Source organism: Rhipicephalus microplus, chromosome 7 (genome assembly GCF_043290135.1).
Source record: "Rhipicephalus microplus isolate Deutch F79 chromosome 7, USDA_Rmic, whole genome shotgun sequence".
Lineage (NCBI taxonomy): Eukaryota > Metazoa > Arthropoda > Arachnida > Ixodida > Ixodidae > Rhipicephalus > Rhipicephalus microplus.
This window is the reverse complement of record NC_134706.1, coordinates 77,308,946-77,336,581: the sequence shown is the minus strand read 5'-3', so window position 1 is coordinate 77,336,581 and position 27,636 is coordinate 77,308,946. Positions and strand designations below refer to the sequence as shown.

At 46.2% G+C, this 27,636-nt stretch overlaps 1 protein-coding gene across 1 annotated transcript; it reads left to right on the top strand.

Moving 5' to 3' along the window:
• LOC142766987 (uncharacterized) lies at window positions 1-27,578 on the top strand. The gene is made up of 3 exons (XM_075868203.1): window positions 1-325; window positions 5,403-5,541; window positions 27,442-27,578. Exons 1-3 carry the CDS (start codon window positions 217-219, stop codon window positions 27,497-27,499), a joined length of 306 nt encoding a protein of 101 aa, XP_075724318.1. The 5' UTR covers window positions 1-216; the 3' UTR covers window positions 27,500-27,578.
• The last annotated feature ends 58 nt before the right edge of the window (window positions 27,579-27,636 follow it).

Below are 27,636 nucleotides of genomic sequence, written 5' to 3'. Positions count from 1 at the left end.
GACGCCTCGCAGCTTAAACGCTTCTCTAGTTTGGCTTATATTTCAGCTTCGCAAACGTTCGAAGACCTCTAAATTCATGTGCTGTTTGGTCACGCTACATAGTTATGCCTATGAAGTGTCCCCTATGCGCAGGCATTCCAGCTGCTCTTGGACCGCGCCAGGCACAACCGGGATGTGTCCGGCCAGCCGGCCAGCTTCCAGTACACGCTGTGGTGCATGGTGTTGCTGGTAGTTTTCGTCACGGCAGTCGGGGTGGTGCTGCTGAACAGTGCTGCGCAGCGACAGCGGGACAAGCTCACTTCTACGACGGAACCCGCAACAACGTGTATGTAGTGTGATATCTTTCATATGGGAGCGTCTTTGCACGCGTTATTTGCACAGTCGCACCGCGCTTGCACACACACCTGCAGCGCGCAAGTTGCAGTTCTTTCGCCATCCGCTTACGTGCGGTAGCCACATCGTACGTGTCCTGGCACGTACGATGTGGCTGTGCGGAAAAAGCATGGGCAGGCCCTAAAGGCTAGATAACTCATGCGACAGATTTGTGCGGACCCACACGCGTCATCTAAAAAATGTTAATGCCTAATATAACCTAGGGTTTTTAAAGTATATCTATTGTGCCTGGTGCAAGTACACACGAAATTCACAACCTTGCGACCTCGGCCCTAATTTTAGTTAGAACGTAAACCATAATGAACCACTTACAACACCACTTTTGGTTTGTGGCCACGTTCCTTAAGCATATATTTTAAACGGAAAAAGAGAAGCACTTATTTTATAGACTTGCACGGAGTGCAAAAGCAGATGCCGTTGCCGCAGCATTATAGCAAGTGGGGGAGAAGGAGGACACTTGGATCGCTTTAGACGAAAACAGGTGACACATAAAACACCGACGGCCGCTGCGTTATACTTATTTACAAGTGCCCGAAGGGGATTAGAGCGGCACAGAAGAAGGAGGCCTTCGCAGAATAGAACCATCAAAGGAGTGCTCACTTTTCTGTGAGCTCACATTAGTTTTGTACAAAAAATGCACTTAGTACCACCTTTCTCACCGCTTTCCGACACTGAAAAAGTGAATGTGCGCTACAAAACCATCTTCATCTATTTAACCGTGGCTCTCGAGCGAAGAAGCCTCCCATCCTTGAGAAGTTGGTCAATCGCTACTTACGACAGAAAAGCTACACAATAAAAACAAGATTTATTACTGTTACGAGTAGAACGTAAGTACTTGTCTACACTGTCGCAGGCGTTGGCAGATAATGCAAGTAGCGCTGAAGATATATTATCGTCACGATGCAAGCTGTAGAATGAGAATTGTACCTACCTGTCATTGTAGCTTAGCAGGGTCAGGTGCAGCGCTACCAAGCGCGATGCCATTCTCTTGATTTCAAATCACAGTGGCTGAATTTCGACCAGGGCGAAATTCAGCCTTCCGTACATCCACGGTGGATGAAAAAAAACTCAGAAGAAGCCCTGGCGTGACTCTTTGTGTAGCCGTGCTGAATCTAGAAGGCGGTCGATGTGAATGGCAATTTCTCCTCTCTTGCTTACATTCGAACAGGGCAGTAAAAAGCGCGTTGCTCTCTCCGACTCGTTAACCACGTGAAAGCACGAGAGACCGCTGTCGACTGGACACACTGACTACGGCATGAGTGGTATCAGCGTTTTCACGTGTTTATCCATGCTCTGTACAAAAAAAAAAAGATTGGCCGCGGGTTGCTGGTGGCGTCCGGTCGCCATGCTCTTGTTCCACGTGAACGCACAGCGGCGTCACCATTTTGCAACCGATGATCTTGCGCCTCACCAGGTGTGCAAATGATGTTATAATGCATGTGCTAGCAGTAGACCCGCGAATACACGGCAAGGAGTGGAGATTTTAAGTAAAGTAGGGTTGTTTGAATGGGCACGAGCAAGTTTTTACACTATACTGAATACGAATCTATATATGATGTCCTCATCTGGTCTAGTGGGGCACGTGTGTTTCGTCCGATTGTCACAAGCAAATCCTGCCCAACAGTCGCATTTTCGCAAGGCGTTAATCGTGCACGCTGGTCCCGTTCTCTCGTGTTGTCTCGGCATGATTTCGCTGGCTGAGCACATTGAATCTTTCATCTGCTTTGTGCGCTGCACGGTGAATGGGTAGGCGCTCGTTGCATGCACTGTTCACACTACATAGTTACCAGCAGGCATAGGTCGGCAAAAATTTTCGAGCTTACTTAAGCTCACTCGTGAATTATATTTTGCACTTATGACTCACTCGGACTCAAGCTCACTAAAATTTTCTGCAACCGGACTCACTCCGACTAAAGATCAAAATATTCCTCACTCGGACTCATTTAGACTCAGACTCGATTCCAATTTGAGCCAGTCGGAGTGAGTGGAGTCATAGGTGCGTTTCTCTAGAATTAGCTCCTTCAACCATGGTGTCAATGCTTTTTTAACACAGATATCTAACCTAATCGGCACTGTTCTTGGCGCCTTTTATTATGGTTTACCTTCAAATACCAATTATAGAGGGCATTTTTTTAAAGCTTACATATTATGGTATATTTATCGAGAACTTCCCAGAAAGAGACAGCTGGCAGGGTGATGGGGCAAAGCTCAAAAGACTCCCCTTTTATTTCACATCTCTGATCAATCTATAATCAAAAGTTGTATGAAAGATACCGCTTTGCATTATATGCTAGCAGACGTGAGTGTAAACGGGAATCCAGATAACGCTCAATGGAGCGCAGAAGATGTGTTGATAGGACCATCGGTAGGCAAAGAAAAGTGGCACTCAATAAAGCTCACTCAAAAATATATCTTCCGCTTTCGACTCACTCGGACTCGCACAAAAAGTTTCTTCGAAGGGACACACTCGAACTCAAACTCGCCAAGTCACTACTCATCTGGACTCACTAGCTTTCACACTCGCGGCTTGATCTGAATCTGAGTGAGTCGACTCATAGGTGAGTTCGCTGACCTACGCCTGCAGGTTTTTTAAAATGTTACCTGTTACCGGGTGCAGTTACAGCCGGAGGAATACTGCGGGGCTACCAACGATGCAGAATGATGAATGCTGTCCGCCGCCTTTCGGTACGAGACTGAGATGTAAGCGCACATGCCGCTGTGGCCACCTTCACAACACGGCGTGCGATGTATGCATAAAGACGAATTCCATCCAACATACTTCATGAAAATGTGGTGGCGCTGTCGTCGACAGTTTAGCTTGGCGTGGTAGGCAAAACCCATCATGCCTACTGCAGATGCTACTGTGTTTTCGATGCTGCATGCGCTGTCTGTAGAGTGAAAAGAGGAATAAAATGAGGTACCGACAAGCTGTTACGATTATTTGTGCGGGGAGGCACAAGAAAAATGCGCTAGTTTTTTTCCAGTTTTCTGTTTAGGAAAACCATTGCTAGACGAGCCACGCGAGACCTTGCCTTTGTCGAACGGTTCTGTTTTGAAGCGGCTTATCAAGCAAAAACGATTAGCTCTGTCAAGCGTTTGTCATTGTAATGTGCCGCATCACATTTCTTTAAATAAGCTTCATGAAGAGACATAGCGAACATGTTTACCTCAAAGCACGTCAATGTTGTGAGTAGCGTTGAATTATGTGAAAATATGCGAACGATGTGTACGGTTGCCAATGTTAATATAATGGAGAAGCCTCACACGTGCCGAAAGATTTTTGTTATACTCGAGCATGCGTTTTTTTCTGCGTAGGCATGGTTCAATGAAGCAGCCGCTAATGATGACTTTCTAGGCTTTTCCTGAATGATATGCGGCTGGGATGACACACCTGACACAAGTGTATCGGGCAGGGCTGTTCTGGCTGTGGTGCGCTTCATAAGATTTTCACGCCTGTGAAAATTCACTGAAAAGCAGCACTCGAAAAACTTGTACAGTATGTTTATGACCTGCAGGTATTTCATGGCCTCAGTTTGAGCGTATAAACGAATTAAGCCGCAGATATGACAGGTAGGTAACCGCATTGTCCATAGCATCTAGCTGAAGCTTTATCGCAAGCGTCTTGACGATGAGTGCCGTCGAGATTGCCTTGGTCTCTTGCATCAATAAATTCCACTGCACATTTCTTACTTGCGAGGATTCACCGTAAAAATTGGTGGCTATGCATTTTTACACCGCATATTTGCATATCGTACCCTAAATCTTCCTCTTTGAACTGGGCCTGTTGTTCTTCCATTAGCTAACTGAATTAAATGCACACGTGGGACATTGACTGCCGCAACGGCGATGTCTTATCGCAAGCTTACCAAATTTAGATTAGGTACGCGCGTGGCGTAAACTGCAGCAACAGCGATCACTTTTCGCAAATGCTATCACCTATAAAATACCTCACGTTTTATCAAGTCTCAAAGCTAAAGCTACACTTCAACAAAGCTGATATGTTCAGTGCAGCTTCCTCTACTGCAGCCGCCGCTTGTAGAGATGCCGGAAGCGTCCAGACGCTCCATACTCAGAGGCAGCTTTTAAAAAGAGCTTTGACCCTGCTGCGCCAATTTTCACGTGATCAAAAGGGTGGTAGCGTGGTTTTGGCTGAGACGAGAGGGTGGAGCTTATGTGCCGGGCATCACTACAACAAACCAGTGTATATCAAAAGCACCTACCATTCCTTACTAACATGGAATATGTTTGTACGGTTACGTGGCGCACTGTGTTGCTATATGCACTACAGGTACAATGGCGGAGTTACCATGGTAACGCCGCTATTGTACTCTTTGTATATGGCCGCTAAGACGTCATTTGGTGCACACTTTCCTCTCAGTGTGCTGAAAGTGCAGGGCTTGTTTTCTAATTTTCCTTCTAGCGCGTGTGCGCTGGAAGGAAAATAAGATGATTTCTCTTAGGCAGCGAAATGGTAAAGATTCTTCTGTAATTATGCAGTACGGCGTGCTTCTACAAACAATCATTAGGTGCATGGAATCCCAGAAATACAACGAGGAATATTATATTGACGTTCGCTGTGATTGCTGTTTTCCGTGTTTGAGTCGTTTGAAGCAGACTGGCACACAATGTCATGGAAAGCGTAAATGAAATAATTGCGTACCTTTAGCTGTAGTGTCGGACACGTAAGCAAAAAAAAGATATGATTGTGGTAAGGAACAAGAAAACCCGCTGCTGTTTCGACGGCGTTCAGGTGAGATGGCTAGCAACAATTACCAGGAAACGCTGTTTTTTGACTCACACTGTCCCTTAAATTACGACGCACGCACGGATCTGCCATATTGGTACAGCACGGTCACCATGTCCTAATGACGATAGTTACCGTCAAAGCAATGACCGATAGATGAAAATATAGCACCATACCTCACTGTTACGTTTGCTTAAGGAGGGGACAGTGCCTAACGCCCCAACCTCGAATCCCATGACTCAGACGAACGTAATGCGACGTGCAGACAAACCTGACGATGAGGACAATCACGAGGATAACGACTACCAGGTTTCCGTGGAGCAACACATCTCCGGCCAGGAATCAACCAATTACACTACTGACGGGCTTGGCGAAGACGCCGGCTCAGGCATTGACAAATACAGGTAACGGTGAGACTGAATTTGCCCGAGGATATTCGCAAGTTGAAACTGATATGCCGCAACAAATCTTGATGAGTTTCATATCTACGCTCCTTCATTTCCGTGGTTCGTTAACGTTGGTGTCCCGAACAATCATGTTTGCCCGCGTAGATGTAGCACTTGTGAACACTGGCTGCTATGTGTCACTCACTACTGGCTAAGATTTACTTACTTGAGCTTCGCGCAGACCAAATGGGGCATAAAAAGCAGGAGAATTGCACATAAAATGCTCTGTACAACGAATAAAACCACTTCACTAAAAAAATTATCTGAACACTACATAGCGATAGAAATCCGCGCAGTAATAGGAATATAGGAATAAAGCAAAAACGCTATCACACTTAGTGCTCACAGTAGTCCTGTGAGCCCGTTTTTAACTTTAAACACTATGAGCGAGTCTGTATTAGGCAATTACACGCCGTACCTCACCATCGCAGCCAAAAAGAATGCAAGAAAGAAACCCTGCGGAAACCACTGCGTCATCAAGCGGCCGCAACAGTCAGAAGTTCGTTTTCGTGTTATTTATAGTGTCGGCTACACATGGCTAATTGGCGGAAAATAGTAATTAACTGTTGCGGATGTATGAGTACGTGTGTGTAGGCCAGACATTAATGGAAATCTCAAAAATGTTTATGTACAGACATTTACTAACAATTTTTCTAGATTGTCAGCACTGGTAACTTTTGTAGTTTATGTATGAGGCTCTGAGAACAAACTATCAACAGGTGAAAAAAAAGAAAGAAAACTAAATCAATATACCACAATCTTAGCTTGTCCCTGATGACACTTACTAATTTCTTAAAAAATACAAAGCAAAATAAAGCAAAACAGGTGCTTTGGTTATTCACGGTTAAGGGAAACTATGTATCTGTGGTGCCATCAGGCACATAAAAGCGTAACTACATGCGGCGTTCTTGTCGGTGTTTTCTGGCGTCGCGTCCATGTATGTTAAGATGCAAACGATAGAGTGCCTAAAAGTATACTGGCTAGTTTGCTGACCGCTGGCTAGGAGCTGGCCCCGCAGATGATGACTGCTGCCGGCGCCCGCATGGTGCGCTGCTGTGGGTGTGGGTGCATTAAGGGCCAACCACTGGCACGCGAACGCTTGCGTCTACGCGTCAAAAGCGTCAAATGCGCCTCTCGGCGTCGACGTTGGAGGGGGGATCAAGCCGGGCTTGATATTTCGCCTCGCGTACGCTACGTCACCACGCGTACAGCGGCGCCAACCAACCCGAGGCCGCGCGCCAACCAACCAGAGGCCGCGATGACTCCGAATGCTGTGCCTAATGGCCGCCGCTTCGAAGGCACAGCCGAGTGCTGAAAGCAAGCATGAAAACTACTCGAAATGTTCCTGAATGACTGCTTCGTAATCTAGAACGACAACGAAACGACCAATGACTGCGAGTTCTACCAGCGTGACGCGGTTTCGTGCCGAGTTCGAGCGACGCCGACAAATCCAGCGAATGCCGGCCTGCTATGCTAGCGCCGGTCCCGTGTGTGATCGTCGGCCGAGCGAAAGGAGCATGTCGGTGTTCTTGTGTTTTGATCTGTGACTTTCTGTGCTAAAAACGAGTGTAAACAGACTTCGAAGGTTCGAAGGTTTAGCGTGAGCCCTCGCCTACCGCGGAGGCAATTCAGAGCGTTGTCATCTGCAACCAGCGCAGGCCTCTACCGTCTAGTTCGTATGAACCAGCACATGCGAGGAACCTCGGCTGAAAAAACTCTACGGTAGTTTCCATCGCAACATAGACATCATATACGACGCCCGAAACATCGCGTAGTTCATCCGGAGAAGTTTTCATCATCACTGTGTTTGTTTTCAACATCGATATTCATCATTGCTGAAAGCGAACCTCGCACTCGCCAGCGCATTTCGGTGATGTGAAAACGTACGTACTTATAGAAGTGTATTCGCGCATTGTACGACGCTGAAGCATTCGTTGGCTTCGGTGCAAATCGTTTTCGTGTGTTGCCACGCTGATAACAAGCGTGTGCTGGTTGGTAGCAGTGTGAGGTGACTTCGTGTCGGGTACCACCAACGCTGAAACATTCAGCTGTCAGCGGTCTCATTTCCATTCACGTACAAGACAGAAACTCGAGCGTGCTATCCTGTGGTGATCGAAAAAGAAAGTTGCATGATTAAGTTCTGCTGGTATAGCCTGTTATTTCAATTCTCGCGTCTTCTGCTTCTCTGCCGCGCTCAGTAGCACATACGTTGTTTGGAGGCATTCTAACACACACATTCTTAATTTATAGTTCATTCTGGTACTCATAGCTATAGGCATACAATGGCGTTTCTCCGTCGTTTTACAGTTTACTATAATATAACACGCGTTTTGTTCACAGCTGGACAGATGACTGAAAACCTTGTGAGAAGCGCCTAATTTGAAATCAGCTGCACGATGACACGATAGCTGGAAGAGAAGATCACCACATGTATGCACAGAATGAATGAAGGTGCACTAGTATGGTACTGCACTTTGTATAGAAGAAATGCAAAAAGTACCTTATGTGACTTATGAGACCTTTAAGAACTGTGCCTGTATTTATCTGTTGTCCAGACTGTAATGAGCTGAAGATATTATTCGATGGTTTCGAACATTGAATATTTGTATGTGTTTCCAAGGAGTGCTTCATTTCTATTCAGTTTTTTAATATATGCATTAACTTGGATCATATATATATGCATGCACTTAAGCATATCCAGTTTAGCACTGTTGGAAAACTTGCCAAAACTTCTGTACGGTGCTCTGGTGCAATCCTATGATGGGTATCTGTCCCATCAAAAATTTTCGGCATGCTTTATTGCATTATAGGGTATTTTGACAATTGATGACATGTGAAATCCACAGTGCTTGGCTGTAATCTCAAAACCAATGTCTCATCAAGAAGTGTCAGATGCATTTTGTAGATGTTAAACGATATTTAAACTACCAGCAAAGTGCTGAAGCCTTCAGCACAGCACTGATCTGCAATCACCATCCAGCTTAGAAGTCGTTTGTAGTGCTCTATAATACATTCAAATAAAGTTATCAAACACTGGATTGATCCACTTGGTTTGATTCCTAATACCAGTGTGTCTGACTTTTTGGAGGCACTTGTATTATAATAATGTTCTATTTCTCCGATTTCTTACCGGGGTGCACCCAAGGGTAGTGATATTTGTTTACCTTGGCACACTTATTGTGATATTACTGTTTAAATCCTTTCATTTTGTATATATGTTGGCCACTTTTGCAGTAGCCTCACATTGGGCTGCCGTATTTGAAAATAAATAAATATACCATCCGAAAGTGTTCCACGCTGTGCTCGTTTCCAATCTGGTCCTTGATATTGTTGTATCTTGATGTGTCGGGTGTGTTTTATTGCATAGGAGAACATTTTGGCTGCCTTCCATGCAGGGTTCAGTTCCAGTATTATGACCGATATCTGTGACTTCATGAACAGTTGGGTGTCGTTTGTCGTTTTAGAGAATACTTTGACTAAAGACAACGTCCAGAAGTCTTGTAATAAGATTTCAGTTCTAATATTATGACCAATATCTGTGACTTTATGAACAGTTTGGTGTCGTCTGTCGTTTTAGAGAATACTTTGACTAATGACAACGTCCAGAAGTCTTGCATTAAGGTTTCAGTTGTAATATTATGACTGATATCTGTGACTTCATGAACAGTCAGGTGTCGTCTGTCGTTTTAGAGAATACTTTGACAAAAGACAACGTCCAGAAGTCTTGCATTGAGGTTTCAGTTCTAATAATATGACTGATATATGTGACTTCATGAACAGTTTGGTGTCCTCTGTCGTTTTAGAGAATACTGTGACTAAAAACAACGTCCAGAAGCCTTGCTATAAGGTTTGAGTTCTAATATTGAGACCGATATCTATGACTTCATAAACAGATGGGTGTCGTTTGTTGTTCTAGAGAATACTTTGACTAAAGACAATATCCAGAAGTCTTGCATTAATGTTTCAGTTCTAATATTATCGCCGATATCTGTGACTTCATGAACAGTCGGGTGTCGTCTGTCTTTTTAGAGAATACTTTGAGTAAAGACAACGTCTAGAGGTATTTTATACCAGGTTCAGTTCCAATATTATGGCCGATATCTGTGACTTTATGAACAGTTGGGTGTTGTTTGTCGTTTTAGAGAATACTTTGCCTAAAGACAACGCCCAGAAGTCTTCCATGCAAGGCTCATTTGCAATATTATGATCAATATCTGTCACATCATGAAGTGTCAGGCAGAGTTAGTTGCATTAGAGCACATTTCGACTATGGAAAATGCCCAAAGGCATTCTACGCAATATTTGGTTCCTATCCTATGACAAATATCTGTTGTATCAATAAGAACCAGGGGTGCTTTGTTGCTTTAGAGGATATTTCAAACACACACATAAACAGAAAGCCTGCTACTCTGGCCTCAATTGTAGTCTTATGACTGACCTAAATCTGTCAGATCTTGAAAATTCAGGCGTGATTATTAAGTTGAGTGCTATGAAATATGTTGTGTAAATATACTGAAGGCACCAGCATATTCAAGATATTGTTATTAGATTTGGTAGTGCAGGTATATAAACCCGGTGGTTTGTAAACCTGATCAGGAGGGCAGCCGCCCCCTCATTTACCCAAGAGAGAAGGGGGGGGGGAGCTCAATGTCAACTCCATATATTACCATAATATAACATAACATATTAATTAACATAACATAACATAATATAGTTACATATAATAACATAATGACTTAGCGCCATGCAGGGGCGCTAAGTCATCCCCTACATGGAGGGGGGCACTGTGACAAACTTTTGCCTCCCCCCTCCTTAAGGAGAACTCTGCACATGTCTATGATAGACGTACAGTATGCTAGACGCGAATGTTTATTCGCGGGAGTGGCGCTCGCACCGATGTTGATTTCTGGTCATACCGCTGTGGTTACTTTGGGCGCTGGAATGTCAATTACTTCTAAAATAGTCTAAACTGTGTTGGGTGAAGCACTATCAATTTTTTAACGTGTTCTTATCCTCTAAAACATATATACTCGCTCCAGTTAGGAACGTGCCGTTCTGTGCTGAACTTGGACAGTTCTAAGCCAAAAGTTCAAGCAACATTGTGCATCGGCCTTGCACGCGTGGGCGGCAACGCGGTTGACGCGTGCCAGTGGTTGCGCGCCCTTTTCCTCCACAGGCGCGACTAAACGCTTTTGACGCGTAGGCGCGTGCATACGCGTGCCAGTGGTTGGCACTTTAGCGTTCAATCCTTGCGCTCCGTAAGCACTGCGATGCTTTCAGGAGGCCAAGCCACGTGAGGCCAAATTTTACTAAAGACGATAGTCTTTCTTGAGGACCTTCAACGCAACCGAAAATTTTGGTCTGTCTGTCTGTACACTTGTCTGTTTGTCCGTCCTAACGGTATTTTAAACGGCACCAAAGTGGCCGAACGGTACTCCAAACGGCCGACCCCTTTTGCAGCGCCCGCCAATGTTGCTCAATCTTCAGCGTTATTACTTGTGCAATTGTCAATTAAAAAGCAATATTGCTCAGATATGAGGCACCATACCAACACGTCAATATTCTGTATTTGTGACTCTTACTAGAAAAGGCATAGATCAGCAATTTTAAGGACAGTAGCGTTTATCATGTTGCACTGACTATGTAACGCTTGCACGAAAAGGCGAGTGTTTCCAACGCTTTGCTAAGACGACGCGGTGGTGGCACCTACCCATCGCCTTGCGTTCTACACTTTATCACCTCCGAGATGGGCGCGCAGGGCACGCGCGCTTCGTTTTCCAAGATAACTGCCAGGTAGCACTCATGTCTCTCGTGGAACGTGACTTGATGCACTCGTTCGCCTCCCTTGAACGCTCTAGGCACTCTAACGCAGCGCCTTCAGAAAACCACTAACTGATTTTCTTGCGCAGAACATCAAATAAACGTTTTGGTCACTCACTGCAGACGAAAGACTGTCCTTTTTCGACGATATTTGCAGTGTAACATGCAGAAACGGAGCAAATTTTTTTCTGTTTTTTTTCAGAGTCACTTTTTTAAATGCTTAAATGTATAAGAAGTACTCGATTGCTTTCATAGTATTGGCACTTTGCAATACCAAACGAAGATTATTTCGTGACGTTCATTTCGCCATTCGATACTGCCCGCAAAAAAGGCAGATCCCACGTAACTTGGAAATCAATGCTGTGCAAAGCATGCGGATGGAAGGTGACTCTGTTGTATTTTTTATGAGACGAAACATTTTGAAAAGGCGCAAAATTAATGTCAGTAAATGGATAGCCAACACTAAAACCAGGATTGGCGTTTCACGAAATTTAGGCTCTTTTTGCAAAGTATTTCGGAGACCAAGCATGGCTCTGTGGTGGAATACTTGATTCCTACGTAGAATGCTTGCCTATATTCCTCTTCTGGGACACATACGTTTATTATTTGCATTAGTAGGGGCAACGTTGAAATCATTACCTTTTTCTTAACGCACACGCATTAAAAGGAGGTGTGGTGAAAGGGTTTGATTGCGCACGTGACGGGATTGTGACATTATTCATGTCAGGATTAGCGAGTAATATTCATCAAACCATCTTACCCGCCCACACTAATTTTTGTTTACCCTAAGAGGGTGATCGTGAGAGCACCAAGAAGTAGGTGATTTGATAGATAGGTATATAGATATTGTCACGGGGTCGTGACGTGGCCAAAGACAGGAAACTTCGTGTTGGGATTTAACTGTTTATTTGGGCGAACCTGTGCCCGGTAGAGGGAAAGTCTAATTACAGCAGCAGTCTTGCACAGATAGCAGTCTCGGGCTGATAGTGGCGAACGCAGCGTCGGCCTTCGATCAACTACTCACAAGTGGCGAAGCGCGTCGGCATTTATACCCTTGCCGTCGAATGTTCTAGCGTTATCGCTCACGGTGGCGTAGGTTCCAGAACAATCTGTACCGTTCGCACAGTGGGCGTGATCTTATCGAAATGATCTACTGCAGTCCGGAACCTTCTCGAAACCTGCAGGCGCGGTTTGCGCCGAGAATCGTGTGGTGTTTCGGAACGATAACAAAAACTTGTGAAATGGAACGTGGCATTGCCCCCCTCTGAAAAAAGGCATCGTCCCGATGCTTTAACTAAAGATAAAGGTACAATAATAATGCAAGAAAGTACAATTACAATACAACAATAATACAAAAAACACTGTTTCAGTTTGTTAACGTGCATGAAACGGCTTGAGGCGCGCGACATGGACGACTTCAGGTCGCGATCGGCGTCGTTGAGAGTTCGTGAAGCCGTCGGGGACAACCTCGTAATTAAGTGGTCCGAGACGTCGAACCACCTTGTACGGTCCGAAGTACCGTCGCAGAAGCTTTTCACTTAGTCCACGTCGGCGTATCGGCGTCCACACCCAAACACGTTCACCGGGCTGGTATTCCACGAAGCGTCGTCGAAGGTTGTAACGGTGACTGTCGGTCGTCTGTTGATTCTTGATACGGAGACGCGCAAGTTGTCGGGCTTCTTCGGCGCGTTGAAGGTACTCGCTCACATCGAGGTTTTCTTCGTCGGTGACGTTGGGTAACATGGCATCGAGTGTCGTTGCCGGGCTCCTTCCGTACACCAATTTGTATGGAGATATCTGCGTCGTCTCCTGCACCGCCGTGTTGTATGCGAAGGTCACATACGGAAGAATGGCGTCCCACGTCTTGTGTTCGACATCGACGTACATTGACAGCATGTCGGCGATCGTCTTGTTAAGCCGCTCGGTGAGGCCGTTGGTCTGTGGGTGGTACGCTGTCGTCCGGCGGTGGTTTGTTTGGCTGTTTGCCAAGATCGCTTGAGTTAAGTCGGCAGTGAATGCCGTTCCTCTGTCGGTGATAAGGACCTCCGGGGCGCCGTGACGTAGGACGATATTTTCGACGAAGAACTTAGCTACCTTGGATGCACTGCCTTTTGGCAGGGCTTTTGTCTCGGCGTAGCGGGTGAGGTAGTCGGTAGCTACCACGATCCACTTGTTTCCGAAAGCCGACGTTGGGAACGGCCCCAGTAGGTATATACCACTCTGCTGGAAAGGTCGGCAAGCTGGATGAATTGGCTGCAGAAGTCCCGCTGGCCTTGTCGGCGGTGTCTTGCGTCGCTGACAGTCCCGGCATGTCCTCACATAACGAGTGACGTCGGTGGTAAGACGTGGCCAGTAGTACCTTTCTTGTATCCTCGCGAGCGTGCGGGAAACACCGAGGTGCCCTGCCGTCGGATCGTCGTGCAGGGCCTGCAGGAGTTCTGGTCGCAGAGCTGAAGGCACACAAGGAGGTACTTAGCTCGAAGCGGTGAAAAGTTTTTCTTTTGTAGAAGACCGTTTTGTAGAAAGAACGACGCAAGTGCGCGCTTAAATACCTTCGGGACTTCGACGGTCCTGCCTTCGAGGTATTCTATTAGGGCTTTAAGTTCCGGGTCGGCCCGCTGTCGTTCAGCGAAGTCGTCGGTAGTTATCGTTCTCAAGAAGTAGTCGTCATCCGAGTCGTCGGGTAGCGGTTGATCGACAGGCGCACGAAAGAGACAGTCAGCGTCGGAGTGTTTTTTTGCCGGACTTGTAAATGACAGTAATGTCATATTCTTGAAGTCTCAGGCTCCATCGTGCGAGGCGACCTGAAGGGTCCTTCAAGGTGGCTAGCCAACACAAGGCGTGCTGGTCGCTCACAACTTTGAAGGGCCCTCCGTAGAGGTAGGGGCGAAATTTCGACGTAGCCCAGATGATGGCGAGGCACTCCTTTTCTGTTGTGGAATAATTTGCTTCTGCTTTGGATAGCGATCGGCTGGCGTAACTAATAACCCTTTCAAGTCCGTCAGCCCTCTGCACAAGAACGGCGCCAAGACCTACGCTGCTTCCGTCAGTATGTATTTCTGTCTCGGCAAACTCGTCGAAATGGGCAAGTAACGGAGGCGTCTGGAGGCGATGTTTAAGCTCCTGGAAAGCGTGTTCCTGTGGCGTTTCCCACTTGAACTCCGAGTCGGCCTTGGTAAGGTTAGTGGGAGGATCGGCGATGCGGGCGAAGTTTTTCACGAACCGCCTATAATAGGCGCACAGGCCCAGAAATCGGCGCACGGCCTTCTTGTCAGTGGGCGGCGGGAAGTCGGCGATGGCGGCTGTTTTCCGTGGATCGAGACGAACTCCAGACTTGCTGATAACGTGCCCCAGAAACAAGAGCTCCTCATACGCAAATCTGCACTTTTCTGGCTTCAGTGTGAGTCCGGACGTCTTGATGGCTTGAAGTACAGCTTCAAGGCGCCGAAGATGCTCGTCGAAACTCGAGGAAAACACGACGACGTCGTCCAAGTACACAAGGCAAGTCTGCCACTTCAATCCTGCCAGTACTGTATCTATAACGCGTTGAAAAGTTGCAGGAGCTGAGCAAAGGCCGAAGGGCATCACCCTAAACTCGATGAGGCCGTCCGGTGTTATAAACGCCGTCTTCTCTCGGTCTCTTTCGTCGACTTCGATTTGCCAATAGCCAGTCTTGAGGTACATTGACGAGAAGTACTTGGCGTTATGAGCCGATCAAGTGCGTCGTCTATTCGTGGGAGAGGATACACGTCCTTTCTTGTGATTTTGTTCAGGCGGCGATAATCGACGCAGAAACGTAGGGTCCCATCCTTTTTCTTCTCTAACACCACGAGGGATGCCCACGGACTCTTGGACGGCTGGATAATGTCATCTCGCAGCATTTCATCTACTTGTCTCTTCATTGCCTCACGTTCTCGCGTCGAAACCTGTACGGACTCTGACGGAGTGGTCTGGCATTTTCTTCGGTTATGATTCGATGTTTCGTGATTGGGGTCTGCCGAATTTTCGATGACGACGAAAAGCTATCTTCGTATTGCAGGAGCAGGGCCTTGAGCTGTTCTTGCTTATCGTTCGGAAGTCTGGGATTGAAGTCGAAAGCTATGGGAGGGGCTTGGTTCCTCTGAGCAGGTTCCGCAGAATCGGCGAGGGCGAAAGCACTGGTGGCTTCGGCAATTTCTTCGATGTATGCGACCGTTGTTCCTTTGTTCACATGTTTGTACTCATTGCTGAAATTCGTGAGCATAACCGTTGCTTTGCCTCCCCGCAGCTCCGCAATTCCTCTTGCGACGCTAATATTTCGGGTGACCAACAGATGCTGACTGCCTTCAACGACGCCTTCCAAGTCAGGTGATTTAGGAGCGCCGACTTAAATAATGACGCTTGAGCGAGGCGAAATGGTGACCCTTTCTTCCAGCACATTCAAGGCATGGTGTCCTGATGGCATGCGCGGCGGTAGTGCTTCTTCTGTGGATAACGTTATCGACCTTGTTTTTAGGTTGATGACAGCACCATGGAGGCATAAGAAGTCCATGCCAAGGATGACATCTCTCGAGCAACGCTGTAGGACTACGAAGTCTGTAGGATAAATACGGCCGTTAATGGTGACTCTCGCTGTGCAGATTCCTGCAGGCGTTACGAGATGACCTCCGGCTGTGCGGATTTCAGGGCCTTTCCAAGCTGTCCTAACTTTCTTTAACTTCGCGGTGAACGACCCACTGATGACAGAATAGTCGGCTCCAGTATCGACGAGAGCAGTCACACTGTGGCCGTCGATAAGAACGTCGAGGTCGCTAGTTCGCCGTCTCGCATTACAGTTAGGGCGTGGCGTCGGGTCACGGCTGCGTCGGCTTGTTCCGCTGCTTCCATGTTGTGTCGTCCGGCCACCTTCGGTAAGTGAGCTTTTGCCTTCAGGGCTTTGCTTGGTTGGTGTTGTGTTCAAAAAGCTCCGTCGCGTTGGCGTCGTCGTCGGAGGATCTTCGGTAGTTCGTCGCACAGCAACCGCACCTCCATCGGTTGCTGCCCTTAGTTTCCCGGATACGGGCTTGGAGACCGGCCCCGCGTTGGGCCAGAGTACTGCCGGGGGTGCGGTGACATGCGGCGGCTGGGCGACGGCGAACGGGAAGGACTTCGTGGTGTCCATTGAATTCCTGCCAGGTAGTCAGCGATGTCACGTGGCCGATCTCCTGGCTGCGGACGCGGTGCATTGACGGCGAAGCCACGCAGTCCCATCTGTCGGTACTGGCAACGGCGGTATGTGTGCCCGGCCTCGACGCAGTGGTAGCAGAGCGGGCGGTTGTCAGGTGCACGCCAAACGTCCGTTTTCCTCGGTGCACTGCGCTGACCCGCTGTGGAACGGTAGGACGTCGGTTGGGGTGGTGGCGGCGGTGGCGTCTGGCGACGGAAGTGTGACGGGGCAGCGTTTTGGCGTGGACGGGCAGGAGCATTGTGGCGCACTGCAGCGGTGTAGCTCATAGTTTCTTGCTCGGGCGGCGGTGTTTCCGGACTTCGAAGCGATTGCCGGACTTCTTCTCGCACAATGTGGGCGATCGAATCCACTTGAGGCTGCGCCGAAGGCAACAGTTTGCGCAGCTCTTCCCGCACGATCACTCGGATCGTTTCACGCAGGTCGTCGGAGTCACTGGCTTGAGCAGCAGCACATTCTGGAGTCAGGCGACGATTATACTGTCTGGTGCGCATGTCCAGCGTTTTTTCGATGGTGGTCGCCTCGGATACAAATTCTTGGACGGTGTTCGGTGGATTCCTCATTAGTCCCGCGAAGAGCTCCTGTTTGACCCCTCGCATGAGGAAACGAACTTTCTTTTCCTCAGGCATGTCTGGGTCAGCGTGACGGAATAGGCGGGTCATCTCCTCTGTGAAAATTCCAACCTTTTCATTTGGTAGCTGAAACCGGGTCTCGAGTAGAGCAGCGGCCCTCTCTTTGCGAGCGACGCTTGCGAACGTTTGCAGAAATGCACCGCAGAAGACATCCCACGTTCGGAGCGTGGACTCCCGATTCTCTAGCCAGGTCCTTGCGGTGTCTTCCAGGTAGAAGTACACACGACGGAGCTTTTCTTCGTTGTCCCAGTGGTTGAGGGCGGCCACACGGTCGTATGTTTCTAGCCAGGTTTCCGGGTCTTCAAACGATGAGCCATGGAACGTTGGTGGTTCCCTGGGTGGATGAATGACGATCGCGGGCTGGGACGCTCCGGTTGTCATTGTCGCTGCAGTCGAGGTCATGGTCTTGGTCTTCCGCGCCTTGTCTTGTAGAAGGCCGTACTCCGGTGGGAGACCTTGCTGTCGGCGGCTCGTTCGCTGCTCTTGGTTGGCGTCGGTGTCTTCTCCGCGACGGGGGCTGGGTTCACGGCTTGACGGGGGCGTCCGGTACATGAACGAAGCAGCACCTCCACCAGATGTCACGGGGTCGTGACGTGGCCAAAGACAGGAAACTTCGTGTTGGGATTTAACTGTTTATTTGGGCGAACCTTTGCCCGGTAAAGGGAAAGTCTAATTACAGCAGCAGACTTGCACAGATAGCAGTCTCGGACTGATAGTGGCGAACGCAGCGTCGGCCTTCGATCAACTACTCACAAGCGGCGAAGCGCGTCGGCATTTATACCCTTGCCGTCAAATGTTCTAGCGTTATCGCTGGCGGTGGCGTAGGTTCCAGAACAATCTGTACCGTTCGCACAGTGGGCGTGATCTTATCGAAATGATCTACTACAGTCCGGAACCTTCTCGAAACCTGCAGGCGCGGTTTGCGCCGAGAATCGTGTGGTGTTTCGGAACGATAACAAAAACTTGTGAAATGGAACGTGGCAATATATAGATTGATAGATAGATAGACAGATTGGTAGATAAAAAGATAGATAAATAGATAGATAGATAGATAGATAGATTGATTAATAGATAGATAGATAAATAGATAGATAAATAGATAGATAGATAGATAGACAGATATATAGATAGATAGATAGATAGATAGATAGGTTCTCAAAGTGGCTGCAGTGCGCAAAGAAATTAATCTTAAAGACCATTGCCACTATAACCACCAGTTATTTTAAAAATATGCTTTCTTTTTGAGAGCAAAAATTACCACAGAATACCGAAAAACCTTTACCTCTTAGCTTGCTTTCCAGTAAGATCAAGTAAAAATAAATAATAATATGCCAAAGAACAATCTGACACTCGCCGCAAATGATACTCGATACATTTTTGCAAAGAGAGTCTGACGTTAAAATGGGGAAAAAAGGGCGTTACTGAAATTTGAGGCGGTATTTTCAATTTTTTTAAAGATTGATACTTGAAGTTTTGCCTAAACGGCAATTTCGTTCGCAACAATGGTCACCCAATCAGAAAAGATAGTTCGATATAGTCATTCGGAAAATGTCTTTCGCACAAAACCGCGTCGAGCGTAGGCCCTCTGTCTGCCCTCTTTATCCTACTTTTTCATTCAGGAAACCGTGCTGGATCAGTTGGTTCAGGGAACAAGACACCTTTTTCTTGTTCGACCGATAGCCCCGCCGCGGCGGTCTAGTGGCCAGGGTACTCGGCTGCTGACCCGCAGGTCGCGGGTTCGATTCCCGGCTGCGGCGGCTGCATTTCCGATGGAGGCGGAAATGTTGTAGGCCCGTGTACTCAGATTTGGGTGCACGTTAAAGAACCCCAGGTGGTTAAAATTTTCGGAGCCCTCCACTACGGCGTCTCTCATAATCAAATGGTGGTTTTGGGACGTTAAACCCCACGAATCAATCAATTGTTCGACCGATAACTGCTTCGTCACAGTGGCACAAAACACGTCCTTTCTTTGCGTTGCTGCTTAGATAATACCATCTCAGATGTTTCAGCCTACATCTGGCGTCGTCGAACTTCACAGTAAAACAGATCATAGCTGTCACACATTGATTTTACACGTGGCGAGGCTCCGGAAGCAACAGAATTAGAGAAATTTTGCGCGTTCGGGCAACCACTCGGCACGCAGCGTCGCTTGTGGCATCTGCGTGCAGTCATCACATGCGGGGCCACCCTCTCTCGTGCGGAATGCGCGCGCTTAGCACACTAGACAGTAATATTTCTAGACACTCTACAAAAGGTGCCAAAGAAGGTGACCAACCACGTGGAAAATGCTGAGACCAGCACAGGCCCAGCGTCACACAATGTGACCGAAGGAAATAACCTTGTGTCCTCACAAAGCAGTGTCAGCGTCCATAAGTGGACCAACAAGCAATGCTCCTCGTTAGAGTTTTTATGTGTAATTTTTCATTCTTTGGTAAAGGAAACAAGTCAAAGTGCCCTTGAACGGTAATTTTTTGCTGATTTTATTTGTAACGCCATCTGTTTCGAAAGGAATAGCCACAAACTTGTAACATATATCCTCTGAGCTTACAAGTTGTCTCTAACTTTTGAGGCCATGCTTTCTGCCAAAACCCACAGGCCCACTAAGACTACTGATGAACCTAAGGATAAGGCTCAGAAACACTTCTAAAAAAATTCCGAGCGTCTGCTGTCCAATTTTCTGAGGAACAAGCTAAGTCGAATACAAGCATAATTCGAGAACTTGTGGGTCACACAGATCACAGTGACGACGTAATAGATCAGGAACGGGCAGCCATTTACAGCAGCGACGATGTTTTTCGGTAGCCGAAGTCGCTGCCAGCCACGCGCAGATTGGTTCTCCGTTCACCAAACCGCTTTTGGCGTCGTCTTCGACGCTGCATATGTCTGAGTCGTCCTGAAGTGCACGTTTTGGCTATCGTTATCGGTAGCGTTGACGCCGACAGAGACCGGCGTATACGAAACACCGGGAAAACACCAGCAAAGACGCCGCATAGTTTGGCCCTAATGCATGCCACGGTGGCGTCCCGTGCAACAAACAGTGACACGCTGTCAATAATTTTCTCCTTATCTACGGCAAGGTTGTCACGTGACAGGAGCCCAGGTCTTCCCGACTGCAGAAGTAGCATCTTCAGAAAAAAAACAGACACTGCGCATTCGCGTTGCTATGACGACGCACCTGTGAGCACAAGGAATAGATGATTGATTTATATGTGGGGTTTAACGTCCCAAAACCACTATACGATTATGAGAGACGCCGTAGTGGAGGGCTCCGGAAATTTAGACCACCTGGGGTTCTTTAACGTGCACCGAAATCTGAGCACACGGGCCTACAACATTTCCGCCTCCATCGAAAATGCAGCCGCCGCAGCCGGGATTCGAACCCGCGACCTGCGGGTCAGCAGCCGAGTACCTTAGCCACCAGACCACCGCGGCGGGGCCGCAAGGAATAGAAAATAGGCGTCGGCTGAGCTTCGGCATCAAATGCATGGGCAAATTCGCTTTCTACGTTTCTACCGGGAGGAAGAGAGCTGTCACTATAATAATAGCGTAAACGTCAATACATGCCACGTATGTTTAGCCATATGGTGGGGTATGGGCTAAGCATTTACCTTCGGGTGTTAAACTTGCGGAAGCGCTTGTGATATACACACTGACCATTGGTTTCTTTTTTTTTTCATAACATATGACTGTAAATAATGCTTTTTAAACTACTGACAAACACCACGTGCACCACTCCAGTGCACGACTGTTCCTTGTGAACTTCTACAAAGAATCAATGACATACCTTGTGACTGCTTCTGAGCTCAATGTACTTCGCAAGGCGTCTTTCTAAAACCGGCAGTGCTGCTCCTGAGTGGCACTACATGATCAAAGAAAGCAGCGTAATTTATTATTTTATTTATTTAATACTGTAAGCCTTTTTCAGGCTCATACAGGGTGGGCGGGCAAATATACACAGTCGTGTACAAACCAGGCAATATCGCACATAGAGGAAGAAACAGAATCACAAGATGATGGTGAAAATAAAACTTGAACGATCAAAGCAATTGTACAAGATCATGGATAGGTCACAAAACATCGAGGTATCAGCAGGGGGTACATTGATCAGTGTGTTCGGAAGCGCTCACAAACATCGAAAAAAAAACAAAAGGTGCTTTTAGTCTTCATAAAACAGGCTTTCTACATTCCGAACAAAGGAATCTGCATAAAAAAGATTAACGCATTCACGTGGCAGTTTGTTCCACTCTTCCGCTGCTGACGGGAAGAAGGAATATTTAAAAGTGTCACAGCGTGACATGAATGGTCTGATGCACTTATTGTGGTTGGTACGAAGGGAGTGATGGTTAGGTGGCTTTATATAGTTGTCTTTATCTATGTTTAAACCGTTCTGATACAAAAGAAAAAATAAACTTTAAGGAAAAGACACGGCGACGGGCTGCAAGGGTCGGCAAGCATGCCCACCTGCGCATTCAGTGACACTGTCATGCCTCGAATACTTAGAATAGATAAAGCGAAGGGCCTTGCGTTGGACGATTTCTAATTTGTTGGAAAGATATTTTTGGTGGGGGTTCCAAACAATGCTGGCGTACTCGAGGTTCGGCCTTATGAGAGATTTGTATGCTGTCATGCTGTCAGTTTTACACTAGAAGGCGCCAATGCAAGTTTCCGACGCAGGAACCCTAGCTGGCGATAGGCTTTTGTGTATGTGCTGCTTATATGGGCATCCCAATTCAGTTTATTTGTAAAGGTAACGCCTATGTATTTAACAGCGTCGTTTTTGCAATGTTTGTGCCGACCAAATTGTAACTAAAAGGCTGGATTATTTTTTGCGAGTTATGCTAAGACAAGCTGTTTTTGACACGTTAATTCGTATTCCCCACTCAAGGCACCAACATGCAATATTAGCTAGTGTGGTATTAAGTCTAAGCTGGTCATCAGTTGTGCGGATAGTGGTGTAGATTACGCAGTCGTCGGCGAATAATCTCACTTTATCGTTATGCTCAAGGCACATATAGATATCATCAACATATATTAGGAACAAGATGGGTCCTAAAACGGAACCTTGTGGTACTCCTGAAAAAACTTCCAATGAATCAGAGGCTGTGTTGTTTACGGTTACATACTGGCTTCGATTTGATAGATAGAATTTTATCCAAGCTATTATGTTACTGTTAATACCAATAGACACAAATTTGTCAATCAATTTACTGTGAGGCACCTTATCAAAAGCTTTGGCGAAGTCTATAAATATGGAGTCGGTCTGCAACTGTGAGTTATTAGTAGTTACGAAGTCATGCGTTATTTCCAAGAGTTTAGTAACGGTAAATAGGTTTTTACGGAATCCGTGTTGGTTTGGGTGCAATAAGTTGTTATCTTCTAAATAAGTAATTATTGCCTTGTTGATTACATGTATCAATAATTTACAGGAGCAGCTAGTTAGCGAGATAGGCCTGAATGTTTCTATGGACAGCTTGCTCCCGCCTTTATGAATTGGAATTACCTTTGCACACAACCAGTCTGCCCGTAAAGAAGCTGTTGCTTTAAAAATTGCTTCACGAAAGGGACATAGTTGCTCTGCGTGGCGTCGAAGGAATACATTTGAAATATTGTCAGGACCCACTGATTTCTTAACATCGATCTGCAACAGCAGGTTCAGAATACCTTCCGTAGTGACAACGACATTGGGCATTAAAAAAGGATGCACCGGGGCAACAGGGCTGCTTGGTGCGCATGCGCGTGTAAATACCGACTGAAAATACCTATTGAAAGCATTGGAAACTGCCTGCGCTTCCTTTACGATAGTACCCTCAATTTCTACTTCAGTTGTTGGGTTTTCAGGCCGTGCCAAGAAACGCCAAAATTTTTGCGGCTGATCCGTCATGAAGTGAGATAACGTATGCGAAAAAAAAGTTGGTCTTGCATTTCTAATTTCCGCCTTAAGCTGAGATGCAAGTTCCTTTAAGATGATTGGATTCCTCTTTTCTTCCGCATTTTCTGTACCCTTCTTTTGGGGTGAATAATACGGCGATTGATCCATGGTAGTTTTCTTTGTGTGCGTTTTAGTTTTCTTGGGATAAAATTTTGTTCACAGTAGGTAATTATTTTTTTCAGTTGAATCCACATACCATTAACACTCTCACATTCCTCTAGAGAAAAAGTCTCTAGTGCTGTGTCGAGGTAATCCATAACACAAACATCATTAGCTCTGGTGTAGTCTTTCACGGCTATCCGTGAATTTGTGCCATCGGGTTTGGTATTTAAGCATTCAAGGTTAAAAGTTATGATTAACATTTTGTGGTCAGATATTCCATCTTCTACACTGGCTTTACCGGATAGGTTATCAGAAAGAAAAGCTAGGTCTAGTATGGAGCGAGTGTTTTCTTGAATTCGGGTTGGTTCCTGGACCAACTGGGACAATGAAAAATTGAACCTTAAATTGTATAATAGCTCGCTGTTGGCGGTATTTCTAGTACTTGTTAAGTTTTCCCAGTCAATAGCGAGATTGAAATCTCCAGTAAGTATTATTTGGTACGGGGGGTAACCTTATCAGTCAGATAGTCATGTACTTGTAAAAGGTAATCATCAGACGCATTTGGCTTTCTGTAGATGCTACCGATCAGTACTGGAGCATCCTGAGCAAGTAATGTGCACAAAACGCTTTCGTGATTCGCGATACCCTTTTCTCTATGATATTTCAAACCACGTTTTTATGCAATGGCGACCCCGTCCCCACGACCGTCACGATCTGACCGAAGTAGGCAGTATGAAGAAGGAACAAATTCGAAATCAAGAATGTTTGGGTGCAGCCACGTTTCAGTTATCACGACTGTCAGTTTTGTTAACAATGCTACGGGCATTCAAACATACCAATGAAAACGGTGTGGCGGCTTGCGGGGGTCACGCGTTGCTTTTCGCGCGACCATCGTGACGTGCCCTTCTCAGGAAAACTCTTGCATTTCTTGCTTCATCGCATACGTACAAGTCGTCATCTATCTTTAGTTTATCGAATACAAGAGTGACCTTAGCACCATTGTCCCGGTCTTCCTTTGCTGATTGCCATGGTTCTTGCGCAGGTCCCGAACTCATGCGGAAAAGTCTTCGGATATCGATATCGCTGTTCCCTTCAGTTTGCCGCAATTACGAAGGACTAACATTTTTTTCAGATAGATAGATAGATAGATAGATAGATATGTGGGGTTTAACGTCCCAAAACCACCATATGATTATGAGAGACGCCGTAGTGGAGGGCTCTGGAAATTTCGACCACCTGGGGTTCTTTAACGTGCACCCAAATCTGAGGACACGGGCCTACAACATTTCCGCCTCCATCGGAAATGCAGCCGCCGCAGCCGGGATTCAAACCCGCGACCTGCGGGTCTGCAGCCGAGTACCTTAGCCACTAGACCACCGCGGCGGGGCAACATTTTTTTTTCAGAGAAATTGTACAGGTTAAGAACTACTGTCCACTCTCGATTTTGTGTTTTCCTGTCGATTCGGTGCATGCGTTCTACAGATGTAACATTCACCTTGAGGGTGTCTTTAAAAATGCACATAACAATCCGCTGTTGTAAATCTGAATTTCGTTTGTTATCATCCTTTTCCATGCCATAGATTATTATGTTATTCCAGCGGCTCCTGTTTTCCAAGTCTTCTACCTCAACCTATAGCTCTCGCACCAGTTTATTTGTTTCTACGGTCAAAACCTCATGCTCGGTGAGTTTATCCTCGAATTGCTGTAGGCGAGCTAACTCGTTTTCTATGGCGGTTGATCTTTCCTGTACGTTGCCTACTGTAGTTTCTACGTGTATTGAGTTTCCGGAAAGAGCAGTGAGCGCTTTATTGGTCTTTGTTTGTTCCTTTAGAATTTTCTTGAGGAGCTGTTTGTTTAAGGTGGCTTCTGAACCCGACTCTGAGTCTGAGCGGGGTCCAGGGTTTAACTCCACATCACCTGATGTTAACAGCAGTAGCCTAATAACAAGCAAACAATCACACAATGAAGAAAGCAGACTCTGTGGGCCCGGCAGCACCACTAAAGTGAGCGAATCGTCTCTAATAGAGCACACAGAATGTTTGTCACCCACCTGGACGAAAAAGTAGAAATTCATGAGCAACCGCCCGAACACGGTGCTGCCAAGCCCACTGAAATAATGAAGAAACAAAAAAAGAACCTCACGCACCGAACGCTGAACTCCTTACATCAAGGTAAAAGTCGGGATTTTGAAAATAAGTTCGCACATTCTCCCTTAACAGAAAGTATGTTTGCTAATCGAGGCTCATGTACTCATACATTTTTGTTTATCTATGCACTAAAATAATTCAGGTGCTACGAATTGCATTATATAACCATGACTGATATATTATCCGAGCTGTATACGTATATTATCTGGCGTGCTGAGGTAAAACGAAGGGCACTAAAAACTGATAAGAAATGCAACACCTCCTCACCATACCTAGGCACACTCACCCTTCAGTCCACTCTCTTAGGCTCAGATCAAACCGTGAGTTGGAATGCGAGTGTGTCCGGCTGAGTAACGTTTTGCTGAGTGAGTCTGAATGAGTCCGGCGGAAGATGAAACGAATGAGTTCAGTGCAAAAACGTTTTCGTCAGAGGGAGTCCAGCTCAGGAAAATTATGTTGAATCTGATTCCCACTGTGTCAAAAGCGCAGAGTATATCTCTTAATTGAGTCTGACTGAGTTCCACCTATTTTGGTCCATCTATGATCCTATAAACTCACCTTCAGAATTATTATCTGTCTTACCCTTATTCTCGTTTACAATCATGTATACTCACACGTATTACAATTCAGTTATATTTATACGTTATTTTATGTTCATTGATCAGAAGCGTAAATTACGTAAGGGAGTATACCTAGACTTACCCGCCAACTGTTCCAAGGACGCTCTTGATAAATACAATTGTCATTTTTTCAAGACAATGACCTTACTCGTTTGCAATCACTCTTCACTCGTATTCCCAGGTACTATATCAATGAGCTTCAAGAAGAGCGCCGACTACATGAGATATTTGTTCTAAAAAGCATTGACACCTAGATTGAACATTTGAATTCTGGACTGACCAACTCTTGATTTGACTCCCTCGTACTCTTTCAGACGCCGATTGAGCCATGAGTCTAAGTCTGAGTGAGTACGAATGAAACATAGTTCTTATGAGTATGATTCCGGGTGAGTCCAGTCGAAGAGCCTCCTAAAAGCGTGCGTTTGTCTACACCTTGTATGTATGTACGTGACCGCCTATACTTTCACCTTTACCGACTACTTACTACTTCGTCCTTGTCGAAATTCCACTACGCCCCATCACCGATCCATCAATTCACCAACCATAAAACAATGTTCAGCAGCAGCCAATATGCAAGCAAAATGGTCGTGTAACTGTATGTAGGTGCACGTTAAAGTACCATAAATTGTCTCACTGTGTCCATCCCTTGTTCGTACGTGATCACCTATAGTTCCACCTTTGGAAACTCCACTATTCCATCCTTGCAAATATCTCACTTCGCCCCATCACAAATTCACCACTTGACCGACCATAAAGTTGTTTTAATGAAGGGGGAACTTAAGCGAGGTGTAACTACCTCTTACCAATAATAATTTTTTTATAAATAGATACAGTGTTTGTCACGTCTTTGATGGTGGAGTGAGCGATATTCGTGGGTATTAATGGTTTAGCGATAAAATCCTCCAATACTTCGCCCCCGTCATCATCGTTCACTCCTTGACTATGCTGTGATTTTTTTTTGTGTGTGAGAGGGAGTCCTCGTGAGTCTGGCTCGCGAAAATGTTAGCGAGTGTGCGTGAGCTCCACTTATTTTTTTCCTATACACGCTCGTCCCAAACTCGGTAAGAAATTAGTGAGGACACATTCTCTGCCCACGAGATATGCTGTCACTTAGTGCCTGTAGCATCAGCAGTCTCCTGAACAACTTAAATATTCGGCTCAGCCGTATCGCTGCCTTCGAGATCGAGAGGTGCGTGGTGACTTGGTGAGTTTTCCATTTTCAGAGGCCATTCGTCTGCCTATTAAAAGAACATAAATCTTACAGTTTGTTCTCAAATAAAGTAGAAATGTAGCAATGTATCTCAAGCGTACCATTTGAGATAACCAGATATACTTTGCATGCTTTCCCCTTTTAGAAAGCACGTTGTACACATTGTGATGGCGTTTTTTTTATTTTCATTTGCAGTACCGGAAAAACCATCCAAGAGGAAGAAGGCGCCGGGACAACCGATGACAAACCGTAGAATGGTGTCAAGTTCACCACATTCGCAATCCCAAGATGCGTTCACCTATCCACGATGCATACCATGACAGCCATCACATGTCAACCATTTTCGCTTTCTTCTTGATGTGAATACATACATATTTCACTGAAATATCC

Coding starts and splice junctions, on each gene's coding strand:
- LOC142766987 (XM_075868203.1), top strand. CDS start 217: ATGGTGTTGCTGGTAGTTTTCGTCACGGCAGTCGGGGTGGTGCTGCTG. Junction 326..5,402: donor GACGGAACCCGCAACAACGT/GTATGTAGTGTG, acceptor TGCGACGTGCAG/ACAAACCTGACGATGAGGAC. Junction 5,542..27,441: donor TCAGGCATTGACAAATACAG/GTAACGGTGAGA, acceptor TTTCATTTGCAG/TACCGGAAAAACCATCCAAG.